General features: G+C 42.6%; 1 protein-coding gene across 3 annotated transcripts in view; it reads left to right on the top strand.

The window, feature by feature from the left end:
- Window positions 1-21,020, top strand: part of atad2b (ATPase family AAA domain containing 2B) — a 74,664-nt gene that overhangs the window by 10,653 nt on the left and 42,991 nt on the right. For all 3 annotated transcript variants that reach the window (XR_013630399.1, XR_009120261.2, XM_058057547.2), the window contains exons 16-24: window positions 137-445; window positions 1,130-1,274; window positions 1,359-1,545; window positions 2,265-2,450; window positions 3,268-3,403; window positions 5,608-5,801; window positions 5,893-6,052; window positions 9,208-9,330; window positions 11,240-11,416. Coding sequence is in view for 1 of the 3 variants with exons in the window: in XM_058057547.2 (XP_057913530.2) it covers window positions 137-445; window positions 1,130-1,274; window positions 1,359-1,545; window positions 2,265-2,450; window positions 3,268-3,403; window positions 5,608-5,801; window positions 5,893-6,052; window positions 9,208-9,330; window positions 11,240-11,416 (1,617 nt within the window). In the remaining 2 variants the exon portion in view is untranslated. The remainder of the gene's footprint in view (window positions 1-136; window positions 446-1,129; window positions 1,275-1,358; window positions 1,546-2,264; window positions 2,451-3,267; window positions 3,404-5,607; window positions 5,802-5,892; window positions 6,053-9,207; window positions 9,331-11,239; window positions 11,417-21,020) is intronic.

Raw genomic sequence — 21,020 nt, 5'->3', positions numbered from 1 at the left:
CCGCTGATTGTTTGTTTGCATTTTAGAAAAGTGAAAATAAATGGCTTCATGACTAATGAGGTATGTTATTAGATATGACATTAATGTCGACTCTGAAAACAAAGCTAAGACGAGCCTTTTTTGTGTTGCCGTGCAGGCTACTGCGGCGCCGACATCAAAGCGCTTTGCACAGAGGCGGCCCTGGTGGCGCTGCGCCGCCGCTACCCTCAGATATACGGCAGCAGCGTCAAACTGAAGCTGGACGTGGCCTCCATCGTGCTGGGAGCGGGCGACTTCGGCAGGGCGATGAGGGCCATCGTACCGGCTTCCCAGAGGGCACTGGCTCCCCCCGGACGAGCTCTGTCCCCCATCCTGAGGCCCCTGCTGGCCGGCTCTTTCTCGTTGGTGCTGAAAGCTCTTGTTCGAGTCTTCCCCCACGCTCAGTGCAACGACAGGCATATGCACGGTAAAGACCCGTACCTTGGCACTGTTTTTTTTTTTTTGTGATTAATCTTAAGGGGGTCCTAGAACTTGACAACGGCGATATTGTTTTCTCGTTGGCAACACACCCAAACGTCAACACGATGTAAGGACCAGGAAGCGCAGCCAAGTTAAATTGTATGACAACTTAAACACGGATGGCAAGAATCCCAAATTTCCTCAATCCGTGCCAAGAATTTAATTTGTTTTCCTCGCTTGGCGCCGTATAGAATTTCATCATCTCTTCGCCATCGCTCCACTTCACCAGTCAGTAGATGTCGGGTTGCATGGTGCATCTCCCAGAAGTTGTTGTCTTTTAGTGGCTTTTTAATGCATTGCTTTGATCCTACTTAATTCCATCCATCCGGCACGGCGGTCTCGTGGTTAGCGCGCAGACCTCACAGCTAGGAGACCAGGGTTCAATTCCACCCTCGGCCATCTCTGTGTGGAGTTTGCATGTTCCCTCCGTGCATGTGTGGGTTTTCTCCGGGTACTCCGGTTTCCTCCCACATTCCAAAAACATGCTAGGTTAATTAGCGACTCCAAATTGTCCATAGGTATGAATGTGAGTGTGAATGGTTGTTTGTCTATATGTGCCCTGTGATTACCACACAATACAATTATCCTGTATTATTTATATACATATTGCCGCTATTAATGTGTCCGTTAGGCGGCGACAATCAACTGCACGAAGAGGACGTGTACAGCGATGACAACGAAGACGCTTCCATCTACGAAACTCTGTCTGCTGTGGCCCCGACCGGCACGCCGCCCTCCGACACTGCAATGCACAGACCCTTCATCAATTGCGCCTTGTGAGTCGCACACCACTCTGTATTGCATAAAAACGGCAGACAGTACAACATTATTAACTGAGTTAATTCTGCTCGCCACTGCAGCTCCGCCCTCCAGCAGCCCACCGCATACCGACCCCGTCTGCTCCTGGCCGGGTCCCCGGGCTCCGGGCAGAGCTCCCACCTCGCCCCCGCCTTGCTGCACCACCTGGACAAGCTCCCGGTGCACCGCCTGGACTTGCCCACGCTCTACTCCGTCAGCGCCAAGACACCAGAGGAGTCCTGTGCTCAGGTAGCACACACAACAAAATGTCCATGCGAGTCACACTGTAAACATATTGTTGCACAATAAGAAATCATGGAAAAATGTAATTTAAAAAAATATTAATTCTACACCAATAACATCAAAATATTAAAAGAAAGAGAAATATCATCTCACAAGAAGGAAACATTTGAGCAACAAGGTTGAAATATTAAAGGATACAAATCTAGATTTTTTTAGTTTTGAAAATAAGTCATAATTACAAAAAGTTTAAATAAAGCTTTAAAATATTCAGATAAAAATGTGGCGCTTGTCTGTGAATACATTTGTAATATTGAGGAAAAATGGTCATTTAAGTTGCTTAGATTAGCTTATTTTTAAAGCCTCTGAATATTATGTGAAACTAAATAAAAGTTAGATGGGGGGGGGGGCATAATATGGGACTGAAGTCATCAAAAAAACCCAAATTTTCCAGGATTACTGAAGAAGAGAAATTTGAAATGTTATGACAATAGGAAAAAAAATACATCCAAATACGCATTTTGATACATCTAACAAAATGAGAATATCATGAAAAGGTTCAATACTTGTCACTCATTAAAAAAAATATATATAGACATACAAAATATTGAACTTTTTCATGATATTCACATATATAGTGCTGCAGCCATATATAACTCCTTAGTCTATTTACAAAACATCACAGTTTGCATCTTTGAGCTTTCTAATCCCGACGTGGTCCACTTCAGGTTTTCCGCGAGGCTTGCCGCAGCGTTCCCAGCGTGGTATTTGTGCCGCACATCTCCGACTGGTGGGAGACGGTGAGCGACACCATTAAAAGCACCTTCCTCACCCTGCTCCAGGACATGCCCTCTTTCTGCCCCGTCCTCATCCTCGCCACTGCCGAGACGACCTACTCACGGATGTCTGACGAGGTGAGAAGGCTCATATGAAACTCTGCACCCCGACTCTTAAAACTTGAATTGAACACAATTCTTTGCCCACCTGCCTCGTTTGTTTTAAGACCAGTGACTGAGGCAGAGGTCTACAGGGCCCAAATCTGCAGGTCCAGACAATCTTGATCCTTTTTTTTTTTCTTAAATCGTCAAAATTGAATTGAAACTGGAAATCTGCTTATGTTCTTCCTTTGCTGAATGGCAGGGGACTCGACCAATCTTAATAATTATAGACCGATATCTAAGTTATGTATTCTGGCAAAAGTCTTGGAGAAAATTGTTGCCATAATATCTTATCAAGCAACCAAATCTGGTTTCCGTAAACAGCACAGTACATTAACTGCTGCTGTTAAAGTTGTTCATGATATTGAGTCCCTTGATTGTAAAAGGAGGAATTTTTCGAGTGATTTTTTTTAAAGGATCGTGAAATGCATGACATAAATGGCTATCGCTGACAGCCAACCAGCGTTGAGACCACCTGCTGTGGTTTGGCTTGTAAGGGCTGGTAGAAAGAAACAGATGGGAGAAAATGAAAAAGGTTCACATTTGCAAAGACAAAGATTCCGGCATCTCCAGGAGATGATTCAGAGAGAGAGAACATATACGTCGGAGATAAGAGGGAGACGGAGAGAAAAGTGCAACTGGCTCAGCAAAAAGGGCTTCCTAGGGTTTGGCCCTGAACTCCATCACAGTGCCAAATTGAACCGAAGCTACAATTCCCTCCCATATACCGAAGAATCGGAAACATACTGCATCCGTAATTTTATAAACGCCTACTTTTTTGGTGTTTTTCCAGGTGAGGAGTATGTTCCATAAGGCCTACGGCGAAGTGGTTACACTGAACCCTCCAGGGGAAGAAGAAAGGAGGAGCTTTTTCTCAGACCTGCTGCTGGTCCAAGCATCCAGAGCGCCACCACGCCCTAAAACTACTGGTATGCACCCACATGCTTTTCTTTAGAATCCAAACAATGGAAAAAGAAATCATCTGTACCAGGGTCAAACCGGGGACATCGCCATTCTCATACATGTGAAAAAACAAGCAAACCACTTTAGAGTTGCAAAAAGCCAAAGAAAAAGGGAAACATATCAATTTTTTGTACAATGTTTCTAAAGAGGGGGTGTAACACTCCCCTGTGTTACTACAGTTTCGAGAACAGTTCTGCACATGCCCCCAAGAGGGCAGTGTTGCTCTGCACGTGTGCTGTGGTTTCTTAAATTGAGTGCACCTTTTTAGCTAATAATATTTTGGTATATTCTGCAAGGTGTGTTTCATGTCACATCACCTGGAGATATGAACAGATGTCATTTCTGTTCAATTTGGATGCCCCCACATTCGCATCAGGGTCACGCCCTCAACCCTCAACCCAGCTCCTTCCTCCGTGGGAAGTATCCACGTCCACGCCACCTCTGGGCTTTTAAAATGGAAATGATGCCGAATGGTTATCCGTTCATTCATTGATAGGGGAAAAGCAGAGGACCCCCCCCCCCCCCAGCCTGCTGCTATTTGGAGATTTGTGTTCCACACGAGCACCGCCATGGTTCATCTTCCAGTAGGCAGGAAGTGGATGCAGGGCAAGTGCGATGTGAGTGCTTGGCTATTAGGATTAATTGGAGGACAGCAGAGGCGCCACCTTACTGGTGGACTGATTCAAATTTTTCACATCTGATCCTGATACCTGAATTTGGATATTAACTGATACGGATCCGTTTCCGATACCAAGGCTGTGTTTGTTTAATATGCAACCGTGCCAAAATAATTATCAGCAAATGTAGCTATTTACACACAACATAATACAGAACTCTTAACATGGCACTTCTGTAATCCCATGAAATATCTTTGATTTTCTTCTTATTTATTTTCATTTTATTAGTATGCAGCTTTTACCTTTAAACACCAGCATAGTATGTGTACTGTTATGGCAGTTAATCAAATGTTTGTTCATGAAAATAACATTTATCGATGCAATACATCATTGGCCATTTAGACCAGTAACAGAGAAATGGATGTACAGTAAAACCTCGGATATATCGGATTCAATTGTTCCCACTGGTTTTGTCCGATATAAGCGAAATCCGTTATATGCGTTATATCCGGTATATGCGTAAATCGGATTTTATTCGTTATAAAAAGGCACTTCCTTGACTATGTTTCCAATGTACCTGGACTGGGCAATGAAAAGAGACGTAAGGTAATGAGAATTGAACTTTATTGGACTCTGAGCATAACAAATTGTTAATTAAGCTAGGCCCTGTTACGCCCGTCAGGCCTACGTTATTTCCAATAGTGAGGTTAAGATCTCATTCACTGCTGTGCTAGTATTATTGACGTCACTCACTTTTATATTTGTCCTAAATCTGAATAATAAACGTGAATATAAATCGCGCAGGCAACGCTGCAAATGACGTCGTATAGCGACCTGTCACGATTCGGCGAATCGGAGCGCCACGATGCGGCCATCCGATATATGCGAGGGAAATTTAATAAAAATGCATTGGAACGGGACTGGAGATTTTGTCCGAAATAGGCGAAATCCGTTATAAAAAATCCGATATATGCAATGAATTTTTATTGGAAATGCATTACAGAAAAATCAGTTCTTTTTTTATCTGTCTGTTGTGAGCGAATTTCCGATATATCCGAGTCCGATATATCCGAGGTTTACTGTAGCTAGGCTAACTTTTCTTAATGTGTGTGTATAATATAAAATTGGGGGGGGGGGGGGTTACAGACAATAACTAACATCTAGTACGGGTGTGCAACGCAGCCCGTATTTGTATTTGTTGAGGTCGGAAAAGTATTTGTATTCTAGTACAATTTTTAAAATATGTGTTTGTGATACTATGTATATATGTGGATATACAGCAGTGATGCAATATGCTGTAAATAAAGAACAGGAGTGTAAAGGTGATAATGTATAGAGGGCTCTAATAATGGTAAAAAGCATATTTAGAAGGTTTACATGAAAATATTCAATTCATTAATATTAAATCCGACTTGGAAATTTGATATGGGAATCATGCAGGTACCAGAAGCCAATACAATACCACTTGAAAGACTTGAAAGAACATCTTTCTTCTTCAGTTGTGTCACATTTTTGCTTCTGCCCCCCCCCCCCCCCCCCCCCCCCCCCCTCAGAGAGTTGCAAGGAGGTGCTGCCAGTGGCCGAGGCCCCGGGCCCCAGAGTCCTGTCCGCAGAGGAGCAGCAACGTCTGGTCCAGCAGGCGGAGAACACTCTTCGGGAGCTGCGGCTCTTTCTCAGGGACGTGACCAAGCGTCTGGCCACGGACAAACGCTTCAACATCTTCAGCAAGCCTGTTGACATCGAGGAGGTGAGTACAAACACGGATGACCGACGTGTGGCTCACGGGGGGGGGGGGGTCAGGTCTACAAGGAATGAGATTCTTTTGGTGCGGCTGTCAGGTATCAGACTACCTGGAGGTTATCCGACAGCCCATGGACCTGTCCACTATCATGACCAAGATTGACAAGCACCAGTACCTGACGGCCAAAGACTTCCTGGTGGACATCGACCTCATCTGCAGCAACGCGCTAGAGTACAACCCAGACAAAGACCCAGGAGGTAAGACGTGCATGAAAATGAATGAAAATCTCAACTGTTGCCATCATAGATTCCACATTGTCAAATTAAATTAAGCTTTAGCTAATACTGGAACATAAACATGAATAGCTAATGATAAAAATTCCATACACTGCCGTAGTATTAGTGGGAAAGCTACATGTTTGGATGTTGACCATCTTTCCCCTCGCGGTAAATCAGCACTTGTGTTGTGCTCCATTAGTCATTGAGTAAGGATAAAAAAAAAACAACAAAATCTAATGACTTATTAAGTGCGCCTACAGGGGCTGTAATTGCAAAAAGCTCCTGTACAACTGGAAAATTCAAATGAAGAACGAGAACATGCTCTGCCGCTTAAAAAGACGCACTTCCTCGCCCTCCTTCGCCCTCCCAGTCCGTGCTGTGGAAATGAGCAAAGGCTGCATATGCATGAAAATTTAATCTCGCCTCTTGTCTCACAGCCAGAGTTGATTTTTTTTTTTTTCTTTTTTCCTCTTTTTCTCGTTGCCATCTCGAGCACTGTAACAGAACGGAAGACTAATACACGCACAAACGAGACCTATCGTTTGCTGACAAACTCATCGGAATTTGGAGTTGGGTTTCGATGCATGAGAAATGTTAGCACTTCCTGAAAGAGCTCATAAGGGACAGCAGCGGGCATGAGTGATATTAATGAAAAGCTGCATACACTATACGCCTGCACACCACCATTGGCTTCATGTAACTATATTTTCATTCCCGCCTCGCCTGATACTGATGGAAGCAATTCTCTGCCAGCTTAAATGAATAAATCATATCTGTCTTTGCCGGCGAGCGTGCACGCGCTCGTTTGTTGGAACGCAGGCATGCTGATGATACGCTAAGGGGAGAAAATGCAATTAGGGAGTTTAATAAAAGAAGACAAACGAACCTCAGTCCTCGGCCAAGAGACTGCGGCCTGGACACGGCACAGTTTATCCTTCAAGGCATGCTGGGAAGTGTTATCATCCGCTGGTGGTGGGCCTGGTCATCCCTGGTCACTTTGTACTGCGCCCCTCCAAAGTCTGTGCAAAGTCCAAAAGTGGTGTAATAATAACTGAATAATAATAACTGAATTAGACCTGAAAGAAGTTAGGGATGGTTCTGAAGGCTCGTTTTCAGAGTTTGATTTCTATCACTGTGACATCACTTCCTTATATGGCGGGCCCTGGTACAAGCGGTAGGCGCTTGTAGGCTCGCTCTGCTGTTTGTCGAAGGTTTCACCGTGTTGGCACCGATCAATGGCTTCCAGGAAATATGCGTTCAAGCATCAGGCAGAAGTGGTTGGAGTCGCACATGTGGGACTGTTACATGTTTGGATGTTGACCATCTTTGTGAGGTAACGCAAGGCTTCCCCTAGCGGTAAATCCGCACTTGTGTTGTGCTCCATTAGTCATTGAGTAAGGGTAAAAAAAAAACACTAAATCTAATAAAGTGTGACATCACTTCCTTATATGGAGTGCCCTGGTACAAGCTAAAGGCTTGCTTTCCCACTCGCTCTGCTATTTGTCGGAAAGTCTCACCGTGTTGGCACCGAACAATGGCTTCCAGGAAATATGTGTTCAGGTTTGAAGATAACTCGCCGAGCATCAGGCAGAAGTGGTTGGAGTCGCACATGTGGGACTGTTTTGTGAACATGGGCCGCGAGTTTGAGACCACTGATGTATATCTAATTGTACTGCGGCGTGTGTTCAGGTCGGAATGAAGTTCTAAAACAGTGTCAGCCGCTGTGTGACTGCGAGGACGCTCCACTGCACCACTGCGCTATGACTACAAACCCGTCGGGCCGAGAGCTGCTTGCTCTGGTGCGCATGCGAAAATGTCATCTTATGGGCCCGGTCTCGTGAATCATGTCGTCCCATGAGGCGGGGTTCTCGTGGCAACGCTATTTAATATTGAATAATAATTTAATACCGAGACCAGGGTTCAATTCCACCCTCGGCCATGTCTTTGTGGAGTTTGCATGTTCTCCCCGTGCATGCGTGGGTTTTCTCCGGGTACTCCGGTTTCCTCCCACATTCCAAAAACATGCTAGGTTAATTAGCCACTCCAAATTGTCCATAGGTATGAATGTGAGTGTGAATGGTTGTTTGTCTATATGTGCCCTGTGATTGGCTGGCGACCAGTCCAGGGTGTACCCCGCCTCTCGCCCAAAGACAGCTGGGATAGGCTCCAGCACCCCCGCGAGCCTTGTGAGGAAAAAGCGGTAGAAAATGAATGAATGAATTTAATACCGTTTTAACGATAAATATTAAAGGATGATTTCAGTAGTAGAAATGCATAAATTATGCATTTCCTGTGTAACTATTGTATTTAAAGGTAATTTTGAGGTAAATTGTGATCAATGACCAGGATTATTAAGCACGTGAATTGTGAGATATAAATGAATATTGACATAACCTTTTGTATGGTCACAGCCATACAATGAGTGGGGAAATGCAGTTGTATTTAGGTGTTCAGTGAGATGCCTGTCATTAAAAGTTGAACATGAACAAGCTGTGTATCTCACAAATCAGACGTAGAAGCAGACGAGCTCCCACCAGGCCATCTGTCATTTGACGCGTCTTCCTCTCTCCGAAAGGCCTTTTCGTAATACACACACACACACGTACGTACCAACTGCCTCCATCACAACTACGCAGCCTTCCTCCAATTAGACAGTGGCAGATTGTGACCCCTCCGCCGCTCTCTGCCTGAGCGGCTCTGCCTCGGCCTGCCTGCCTGCCTGCCCGTAATGAGAGGCGGCGTGTTTACAGCGAATACGCTTTTAGCCTCCACTCCTCAGCTTCGCGTTGCATTTCCCTGCCGTGCAGTCACAGAAAATGGGACGTTAATGATGGCTGGGCACATCAGAGGTGAGGTGAAGAATGGTGGGATGAAAGCGGGTGTCCTATCTTGGCCTAAATGGCATGGCGTTGTTGTTGTTGTTGTTGTTATTATTATTATTATTGCTGCAAACATTTATCAGCAAAGCCAGCTGTGTTCAATTCAACAGGCGAGGATCATGCTGCAGTCCTATTTCTCACAGATGCACTCGAATGATGCCTATCAATATTACCCCCCCCTCCAACCCCCCATGCTCCTGATAGGATGTGGCTTTAAGACCACACTGAAAGTCACCTTCCCTTTCTTCTCATCAGACAAGGTGATCAGGCACCGAGCGTGCAGCTTGAAGGACACGGCACACGCCATCTTCGCCTCGGAGCTTGACCCCGAGTTTGACCGCATGTGCGAGGATATCCAGGAGACACGCAGGAAAAGAGGTGACATGTTTACCATACTTACCACAGCATTTTATTGCTTCATGTATCATCCTGGTGATTTAGTGTTCATTTTAAAGTATATTTTACCTTTTTCCCCCCTAAAATGAAGCAGTTTGCAATGGCTAAATGAAGTCAAATACAAATATAAAGGCTTCACAAGATGTTGTGATGATATGTAGTGTTCCACACTGGTCCTTCAGTAATGTTGCATGATATGATAGCCACTGCAGGAAGTACTCCGAGTCTATATTATATCCTGTTTTCTCTACTGATGTGTGATAGGAGTGTAAAGGTGACTACAGGGGTCTAGGGGGTAACTGTCTAATGTTCATTCATTTTCTACCGCTTTTTCCTCACGAGGGTCGCGGGGGGTGCTGGAGCCTATCCCAGCTGTCTTTGGGCGAGAAGCCAGCCAATCACAGGGCACATATAGACAAACAACCATTCACACTCACATTCATACCTATGGACAATTTGGAGTCACCAATTAACCTAGCATGTTTTTGGAATGTGGGAGAACATGCAAACTCCACAGGGATTTGAACCCTGGTCTCCTAGCTGTGAGGAGCTGTGAGGTCTGCGCGCTAAACACTCGACCGCCGTGTCGCCCCTTTCTAATCTTTTAGAAGTTGGTAAACTTTTATAAATAGGAATCCTGAAACCATTTAACCACCACAAACGACTGATTTGATGAAGTAACTTTCTAACAGCCATTGAAGTATAAAACTATTAAGACCAAAACAAAGTTAACCGTTGTACAACTTGCAAGTTGACCTTTGTTCCAAGACGGACGTTCTTAAAAAAAAAAAAAAAAAAAAAAAAAAAAAAAGCTCATGACATTTGAGGTGTAGAATGAAGTTAAGCACTATTTATAGTAAAAGCAGTAGAAGGAAAAGAGCAAACTTGCCTTGGCTGATTGTCGCATGTGGTGACGGTTGTCTTATTGTTTGGACAAAACATGCACAGAAATCACGCTAAGCAAAAACATTTGTATCCAAATTTTTGTAACTTTTTGAATAAAGTTTCTATTTCTGAATAACAATTCAAACTAGCATGGTGCACATACAAGCGTGGTCACATGATGCATGCAAGATCTTTTCATGTATAGCGTGAAATATTCAAGCACATAGGCATGTAATGCTATGCAAATAGCCCTGATGATGATGATGATGATGGCCCCGTAGGAATTAGCTAATTAGATTGCTGGCTTAAAGCCAATGCCGTGTAAATATAATATAATATCACAAAGTCCGTACATTTGGACTTTTCAATGTGTCTTCATGTTGGCGGAGGTGCATCCTGCTGTGCTGGATGGAAGTCTGAGCGTTAACATTCTGATCTTCATAAAGAGCTTTTTTCATCCGCAACGTACACGATGTGCCTGTTGACAAAGTCGAGCCGTCAACTTTAATGAACTGAAAGAACATCACGCTCCATGAATATCAGACAAACCAGAGGTCAAACCCTCAAGAAAATGAATGCTGCACTTTTTTTAAAAAATATTTGATCCTCCAGCCAAGGTCCTTTTTTAGCATGATGCTCAGCTGGAGCAACTGGATCGGCTTGATCCTTTAGCATGATTGGGTTGCGTCCGCATCTGCAGGCTCTTGTCTCATCTGAGCAAGTCAAATTAAACATCCTCAAAGAGGAGGGGAATGAAAACGTCTCATTTGATTCAGCTCCACCTCCTGTTTTTTTATTCCTGTCACACTCATAAACTGTCGCTCCGAATTGCAAGGTTCAGCAATGTCCTTCATTTACATTCCAGTACAAACCTGTGGTCGGGGGATCTGGATCTTACCACCCAAAATAATCCTTTTCACTTCAGATAGTGATCCAATGCTACTGTGTGGATGCAGCTATATGTATGCATAGTATATCCTAACGTAATATTTTGTGGAAACTACAGACCAGCAGATGCCAACGCAGCCAGCAGCATCAGCACCGAGCACTCCGGTTACCAGAAAGAACCCCACTGCTCCTTCTGCTCCCGCTGCTCCTTCGACTCCGTCTGCTCCTGCTGCCGTGGAGGAGCAGACCAGGACCAGCACTCAGGTCCAAGCTACAGAGAAAGCCTGCACGCCCAGTAAGTACCGGAAGTTTAATAATATCCAAGGCCCAATGAAGCCATGCAATCACACGGCCATTAAAGCCACAGCTGAAATGGTAGGACTTATTATGGTATTGTAATGCCCGTCCACCATAGATTGGCCAATGGTTCAATGAAGGTAGGTCCCGCAACAGCAACACCCCTCCTTCATTTTTTACACTTTGTAAAATGTGGGAAAAAATTTTTAAGAAGGAGAAGAAACCAAACCCTCACAAATGAGCATCCTATGTCAAATATTTGATGGCCTCTCGCCTCCACCAGGACTGCAGTACATCATCAATACACTTGATACTCTGTAGCAGGGGTTTTTCACCTTTTTTGTTCTGTGCAGAGTGACCCGGGTCCCATTAAATATTAACACTGCATAGATTTTATTGATCTCATTAATTTGTTTTCGCTAATAAATCAAATCCACTCACAGTTTAATAAGCTAAAACCTGAATATGGTTTAATGAATAATAACTTGACATGATAAAATGTGATCATCACAAAGATTTTTATTAAACTTTTGCTAATAATTCATGGAACAAATCAAGCAAGAAAAAATGTAAAGACTTAAGTCAGGCTTATTAATGAAAAAAGACCAATATTTAGATTTTACTTTTAACAAAAAAAAGTCCAAATAAAAATCTATAAAATCAATCAATCAATAAAAATAAATACATTCAAAATAATATTTTAAAATGAAATAAATGAACTGTAAATAACATTTAAATAAAGTGAAAATAAAACAATAGCCTTATAATGAATTTAACAATTGTTTTAGCAGTCTTCACTTTTGCATGGCAGAACCAGATGTTGCTCTTCCTCCATTTACAAAGCCGTAGTTGAGGAGTCAGGATTGTACTTTTAGTGTACAATTTAGTCTTTTTTGGGGGGTAACACATCTTTTGTCTTTATTTTTTTGGTTTAAAAAAACTTCTCCATTGCCAGTTGGAGTTGGATGTGTTCTTCTGATCCTCTGTGAGCTTGTTAAACAACCGACTGCACTGCAACTGAGCGTCTAATGGCTAACATACAGTAGCATAGCGGCTAGCCTACATCTGGTGTCTTCAGTTGACGACCTACTACGCGGTTCCACCGCCCTCGCGGCCCACTGGTGCAAAAGTTTTTTGCCTAAGAATCACTGCTCTATAGTACACGGCTAAATACCTCACAGAAGTACACATAAATACACTAGATACTGTATAGTACACCAAATACCACACAGCAGTACATTATTAAGATGCTAGGATGTGTCTGTTGTGTATGAAGTTCATCTATCTGACACAAGGTGGTGCCTGTCTCCCACGGGCTGCTTCGGTCTTGAGCTTATGAGGGTCCTCTGTTGGCCGCCATGCTGGAAGAGTCCAAAGCTTCTGCAGTACATAATAATGTATGGAAGTCCAGTCTTTAAAATATCCATAATGGGATCAGAATAGACCACTTCCAAGACCCAAGCCATCCACCATGTTCAGTGTTTTTGTACTGGTACGAAGCAGGTCAGGTCCAGTCAGTAAGGACCGATTAGGCGGATCTTGTAGTCAAGGAGCCAGTCCAAAGGAAACATGTGGATCAAGTGATCTTGCTCAAACACCAGCTGTTTCTGTTTTGTCTAGTTTAACCAACGCTTCCATGCTAGCTTGTCCGGTCTTTACCAATGCGCCCCAATGGACGCCCAATTAATTAGGCTGATGTAGCATGATTAATTTTTGACACGGGAACCCTGTTGTCACCTGCAGCTCCTCAGTGGGACAGCTATTACGCTAATTGATCACTGATTCATCCTAATGACGTGACTAGAACCTGCAGGCTGTAAGTGCCGCGAGGTGCATCATGACAGATGGGGGGGTTTTATGGCGCGCTCTTGGGAGCTCTGGAAATAAGTACACAAGAGCGTTTGTGAAGGCTAAGTATATTTGAAGAAGAAACCCATAAGATGCACGGCATGGATCTTTTTCCCAACATTCCTTCTTCCTTGCCACTCTCTCACAGAAGCCCCCCCCTGGGGCCATTAGTTTGGCCTCAGCTCGGGGGTTCACTTGTGGTGCATCACCACAAGGATCAAGTTCATTGCTAGTGTCATCCTTTCATTTATAATTGAGTCCCATAGTCGCTTTTCTTATTCAGCCTCGACTTTTTTTGCTTGCTTACGTCAGCCACCATTGATCACCGCACTCCATAATTCATACCATCAGTCTCCTTTTAAGGAGGCGGCGCCTTTTTTTCCCAGGTATCGGCTTCATTGGCCCGCATTGGTTTTTTTTTTTTTTTGCTGTCACGGTCCACAAGGATGTTGACGTGCATGGCTTTTCCATAAGTGTTTGCAGAAGAGAAGAATAATGATGGCAGTTCTGCATAATTTGTCCTACATCAGTCAATAGCACGCCCAAGGCAACAGCCACCGAGGCACCGCTGTGTCTCCCCCCTCCTTCCTCGCTTTGCCTTGGATCCCCCCCCCCACGCTTTGCCAATGTCAATCCATGGCGAGCGAGGCCTTGATGGGATATTTAAAGTCATAATAAACACCCTGCTTTCCTTTTTGAATTAGGCTGCATAAAAGGATGGCCTGGATTAGATTTTTTTTTTCTTTTAAGGTTAAAACAGACAACAAGCGCGCAGGAAATGGGTTATTAAGAGGACACTTCAGAGAACACAGAGCATTGTTGAAGATAATTCATCTGACTCGATTTAGCCATAGTTGTCTTTTTCCATTTACAAGGACACCAGACGTAAGCTGGCTTCGCCAAAAGCAGGAAGTTCAGCCTTGTAGTTAATGTGCTTCGGATACGCAATCATAATAGTAATTACAGCCTTTTATCCATCTTGGTTTTACTTGCTTGACAGCCGCCTCGCTAACTCCCCGAGGCAGTTTACCGCTCGTCGCTTTGGCCTACCTTGGTGACCGTACAGCGGAAACTCACTTTGGCAGCTTGTTTTCCATTATTAACAACGTCTGCTACGTACGTCAGGTGATGAATGGGACCCTTTTTATTCCTCCAGGGGGCTAAAATTAGAACATGCTTGCCAACACTAAGAAACACAGTATCTATCTGCAATTACGAGAATCATTATGTACTCCTTTTTAAACGTTTCTCCTCAAAAGCAGTCTCACAGAAAAGGTGCCAGGCATAGCCGCCATTTTGTTTGCCCAAAATGCCTCTTGGATCTTTGTGGTGCCAAGCATGAAATGAATAAGAAATGCTCCTCCCTGATGTTTTATTGTTTCAGGCTGTAGATTGCACCGCGTCACAGAAGGAAAAAAAAGGATAGAATGAATAGATTCACCCATGCGAGCGCTCTTCTCTCTCTCTTCACCCCAAAAGAGAACGCGACTTACATTGGACCACCCGCAAAGAATTGAAAATCCCAGCACCCACTCTTTTTAATGACTTAAATTGCTCCTCAAACTACGCTCATCCACACTAATTGCCGACATTGCCATTAAATCCTGGCATTGAGGTGCATTTTGGCTTCACACATAGCTCCCCCCATTTAGCGCTAACTAGTCATTAAGACATGTCATTACAGTTTGCCAATTCATTAGCCCTTTCAGCGGCTGACTCCTAGCCCTATACACTTGATGGGTATTCATCTAACCATCTTATGCGTCTGCACTACTAATGACCCCGTGCGAGTAAAAGCTTCAAGGCTTTGGTGTAGGCCTGCACGATATATCTAATAAATATCGTGCGATCAATTTGAATTAATTAATGCATAAGTAACACATTTCTTCCACGCGCACTTTGGCCAATCCGGTGCTACTTTATACGGGAGCAACCTTAATTGTGAAGTCCTTAAAGGCAGAACCTGGTGATGTGGAATTCAATGCTAGCACCGCCGACATGTAGTCCAGTCCGACTAGTGAGTCCTATATGAGCTTTACTGGGTATATAAGGCAGGAGGCTGCGGTCCATCAGGACCAAAACCTCACGCCACAAGAACAGTTTCTTCCCGTCTGCTGTCAGCCTCATGAACAAGGCCCGGAACCCCCCCACACCCGACACTCTTCACACCCCACCTCTGCCTCATCCTGCCACTTTGACACTTTCACTATATGCGTTACATTAACGCCCAGTTTGGACTTTTAGGAAAAACAATCAGACTGCACTTCCGGAATAACAAACAAAAAAATATTTATACTGTTATTCTGTATATTTTGTATTTTTCATTCTTTTTTTAATAGATGTGTCTGCACCTACTATACCAAAACAAATTCCTAGTATGTGTTTGATCATACCTGGCAATAAGCCCGATTCTGATTCTGATATAATATATAATAGTTCATCAAACTTTCATTTTTTGCCAGTATAATGCTATAGTTATCGATGTAAGAACGTCATGGAAGTTGCTAGATATCATATCTTAAATTAAACTACTCTAAGCTGTTTTTATTATCATCATATCTGTCCAAACAAATGCACCTTCAGTTTTACCAGGTATTAAAATGGATCAATAAATGGAAGAAACATCATTTTTACATGATTTGTGCAAAATAATTGAATAAGCAACTTTTAGGCAAGACTTTAAAGGTCAACATAAATGTAAATATTTGTTCTTTTACATTTGAAAGTAATTGAGTTGTGAGCTTAATTGCTTGTTTTGTGTTTTTTTAGATATATATTTTTTTAAATATGGTTCATGCAGATTATATTTTTAGCGGGAATATATATATATATATGTGTGTGTATATATATGTGTGTGTGTATATATATATGGTGTGTGTGTATATATAATGTGTGTATGTATATATGTGTGTGTATGTATATATATACATATGTGTGTGTATATATATATATATATATATATATATATATACATATATGTGTGTATATATATATATGTGTGTGTGTATATATATGTATATATATATATGCGTGCGACATTCTTAAAACGTATTAAAAGTTATTCTGTTAATTTTGTTATCTCGAACTAAAAATTAATTATTGAACAATTAATTTTCTGTGTATTTGTATTACTCCAAAACAGTCATCAAATTGGCCAATACCACGCCACATAAATACATTTATTTACAATTATTTTTAATCCATGTGATTGGTATCGTTATGTGCATCGGCATATCTCACTCATGGATGATCGTATCTATAGCATTAAAACCCTGATCGAAGCATCCTTAATATACTGTATGTAATTTTAGTAAAACCAAATAAAAAGTATTTAATTGTTGTGTTAGACAAGACGAGATAAACTGGTTAAATCCCAGTAGGGCAGCATTATTCTAAGGAGACAGTGCAAAGGCGTAAAATGGAAGCATAATTCAAGCGCAGAGAAGGCACTGCTGAGCAGTTATTAGTGTTGGCAAATGCAAAATTCATGAGCATGAAAAAAAAAAAAAAAGCGTACTTATTGGGGTCAGGCTGACATCTCTAAATAGTCTGCAGCTGGCTGGTGCATTGGGGGCAGGATGCACCACAGGTAGCATCTAAACGTTGCCTGTTAACCAACAGAGCGAAGGGCAGAAGGAGGTGGATGTCCTGGAGGGAAATAGCCAGTCTGCTGACTATTATCGTTATAATTATTTTCATTGTTATTGTTATTATGCAAGAGATGGAAACGTGGTGTTTTGAGTGGAAATTTGCGGATTTACAAATGCATTTTACATGCATTCATTCAGAGTTGCAGTCGGGAGGGAAAACTGCATGATGCTCATGATTAAGCGGGATGCCATTAAGACCCAAATATGTTGTCACAGTAAAAGTAAACAAAGGATGCGACTGTGCGAGTGCGCGTGAGATACGGGCAATTGAACGAATTGACTGATCGCCTTCATTTCCAGAAGCACGGATGGTATCATTTATTGATCGGGACGTTTCATTAAGTGTCAGCACTAAAGTGTCACACGCTGCTTGACAAATGACTGTCTTCCATTTTATTGCCCTCCAGCCCTGAAATTCTACCTACAGTGAAGAAAATAAGTATTTGAACACCCTGCTATTTTGCTATTTCTCCCACTTAGAAATCATGGAGGGGTCTGAAATTTTCATCGTAGGTGCATGTCCACTGTGAGAGAGATAAACTAAAAAGAAAAATCCAGAAATCACAATGCATGATTTTTTAACAATTTATTTGTGTGATACAGCTGCTAATAAGTATTTGAACACCTGAGAAAATGAATGTTAATATTTGGTACAGTAGCCTTTGTTTGCTATTACAGAGGTCAAACGTTTCCTGTAGTTTTTCACCAGGTTTGCACACACTGCAGGAGGGATCTTGGCCCACTCCTCCACACAGATCTTCTGTAGATCAGTCAGGTTTCTGGGCTGTCGCTGAGAAACACGGAGTTTGAGCTCCCTCCAAAGATTTTCGATTGGGTTCAGGTCTGGAGACTGGCTGGGCCATGCTAGAACCTTGATATGCTTCTTACGGAGCCACTCCTTGGTTTTCCTGGCTGTGTGCTTCGGGTCGTTGTCGTGTTGGAAGACCCAGCCACGACCCATCTTCAATGCTCTGACAGAGGGAAGGAGGTTGTTCCCCAAAATCTCACAATACACGGCCCCAGTCATCCTCTCTTTAATGCAGTGCACTCGTCCTGTCCCATGTGCAGAAAAACACCCCCAAAGCATGATGCTACCACCCCCATGCTTCACAGTAGGGATGGTGTTCTTCGGATTGTACTCTTCATTCTTCTTCCTCCAAACACGCTTATTGGAATTATGACCAAAAAGTTCTATTTTGGTCTCATCTGACCATAAAACTTTCTCCCATGACTCCTCTGTATCATCCAAATGGTCATATGCAAACTTAAGACGGGCCTTGACATGTGCTGGTTTAAGCAGGGGAACCTTTCGTGCCATGCATGATTTCACATCATGACGTCTTAGTGTATTACCTACAGTAACCTTGGAAACGGTGGTCCCAGCTCTTTTCAGGTCATTGACCAAGTCCTGTCGTGTAGTTCTGGGCTGATTCCTCACCTTTCTTAGAATCATTGAGACCCCACGAGGTGATATCTTGCATGGGGCTCCACTCCGATTGAGATTGACCGTCATGTTTAGCTTCTTCCATTTTCTAATGATAGCTCCAACAGTGGACCTTTTTTCACCAAGCTGCTTGGTAATTGCTCCGTAGCCCTTTCCAGCCTTGTGGAGGTGTACAATTTTGTCTCTGGTGTCTTTGGACAGCTCTTTGGTCTTCGCCATGTTACAAGTTAAAGTCTTACTGATTGTATGGGGTGGACAGGTGTCTTTATGCAGCTAACGACCTCAAACAGGTGCATCTGATTCAGGATGATACATGGAGTGCAGGTGGACTTCTAATGGGCAGACTAACAGGTCTTTCAGGGTCAGAATTCTAGATGATACACAGGTGTTCAAATACTTATTAGCAGCTGTATCACACAAATAAATTGTTAAAAAATCATGCATTGTGATTTCTGGATTTTTCTTTTTAGTTTATCTCTCTCACAGTGGACATGCACCTACGATGAAAATTTCAGACCCCTCCATGATTTCTAAGTGGGAGAAATAGCAAAATAGCAGGGTGTTCAAATACTTATTTTCTTCACTGTACTTAATTAAAACAGAGGTAGGAATTTTTTATGCCATATTTTTCCAAAATGTCCATATTTTTATTCGTATCTGTCAGTCCTTCCTCCTGGCTTGCTCACCACATTTTATGTTCATGTTTACAATTCCCAGTTTTTTTCCCAATGTGACCTAAGCCTTTTTGCTACGCAGATGTAAATCCCATATGCATCGGATCTACTGCAGTCAGGTGGCGTTTATCCAAATTATACGTCATGTTATATAGTGTGAGACTTCAATAAAGGTACTCACACGTTGTCAAAAAAAAAAAGTAACAGTAAAAAGTACCCACACTCTCCTCTCGGAACAGACATGACAGCTAGTCCCTAACTCTAACCATAACCAAAATTATGCCGTCTTCCTTCTTAATCTCCTCAATCATTTGGTTAAGAAAATAATAATAATAATAATAATACATTTTATTGGCACGGTGGTCTAGTGGTTAGCGCGCAGGTTGCATGTTCTCCCCGTGCATGCGTGGGTTTTCTCCGGGTACTCCGGTTTCCTCCCACATTCCAAAAACATGCTAGGTTAATTAGCCACTCCAAATTGTCCATAGGTATGAATGTGAGTGTGAATGGTTGTTTGTCTATATGTGCCCTGTGATTGGCTGGCCACCAGTCCAGGGTGTACCCCGCCTCTCGCCCAAAGACAGCTGGGATAGACTCCAGCATTTTTTTTAGGAATCATGAATTGGAACAAATAGGTCGGGTGTTCCCCTGTTGGGTCTGTTAGCAAAATTTTACTCGAATACAAATAAGGGCGGGCGGCACGGCGGTCGAGTGGTTAGCGCACAGACCTCACAGCTAGGAGACCTGGGTTCAATTCCACCCTCGGTCATCTCTGTGTGGAGTTTGCATGTTCTCCCCGTGCATGCGTGGGTTTTCATTCCAAAAACATGCTAGGTTAATTGGCGACTCCAAATTGTCCATAGGTATGAATGTGAGTGTGAATGGTTGTTTGTCTATATGTGCCCTGTGATTGGCTGGCCACCAGTCCAGGGTGTACCCCGCCTCTCGTGCCCAAAGACAGCTGGGATAGGCTTCAGCACCCCCGTGACTCTTGTGAGGAAAAGCGGTAGAAAATGATTAAATTAAATTAAAGAGTGATAAATTAAATTAAATATAAAATAAAAAAAATTAGAAATATAAATAAATTTATAAAAATAAAAAATAAATAAAAAAATAAGATTAAATTAAATAAAATTTTAGAGTGATGAATTAATATTTCATTGAATAACAGTGCATGACAGACAAAGTTAGCAACAATCAAAACTTAAAGTGCATTAAGTGAAATGGCACCAACTATTGCTCAGCTGGGATAGGCTCCAGCACCCCCGCGACCCTTGTTAGGAAAAAGTGGTACAAAATGAATGAATACATTTTATTTGTATAGCGCTTTTCAAAATACTCAAAGACACTTTACAGAAGAATGGAGTTGAATAAAGCAAGTAAACAGAGTAGAAGACACACCAAAATACAACATTCATTGGTTAATACACAGTTAAAAACATGAGTTAAATGTGTTTAAAGAGGTGGGTCATAATGTTGACTGGCATTGGGTAAAATCTTTTAATTAACAGATTGGAGAGCACATTGTTTACTCCCGTAAGTTGACATTTACAAGTCGCATTATTTTTGGTAACACGAAGAAGCACATCAAATCCAAATTGTTGATCATACCCTGCAGTGTGAATGCGAATGTACCCTAATCTTACCCTGTAACTTTCAACAAAGTTGATATATTCAGAATATACGTCTGGAAAAAGTATTTTCTTTGCCAAGATCCATAGCCCACAGTCGGCCAGTGTAGGGATTGTTAAATCAAATATGCGCACGGATCCCTAATGATTATTGCATTACACAAGTCAACACACACACACACACACACACACATACACATATACATAACAGCCCCCAGCACTTGTTTTCCCCTGACCCTGAAATGTTGTAATATATTTCCCCCAGCATGAATACACACCAGTGTTGCCCCCCCCGCGTGTCCTAAATGTGAATTCATAGAGGAGAATTACAGAGTAAGCCGTCTCCCGAATGGAG

The sequence above is a fragment of the Doryrhamphus excisus genome, linkage group LG19 (genome assembly GCF_037039965.1).
Source record: "Doryrhamphus excisus strain RoL-2023G ecotype Guam linkage group LG19, RoL_Dexc_Guam_v1.1, whole genome shotgun sequence".
In the NCBI taxonomy this organism is placed as follows: domain Eukaryota; kingdom Metazoa; phylum Chordata; class Actinopteri; order Syngnathiformes; family Syngnathidae; genus Doryrhamphus; species Doryrhamphus excisus.
The sequence above is the reverse complement of the archived record's forward strand: the minus strand, read 5'-3'. Positions and strand labels throughout refer to the sequence as shown.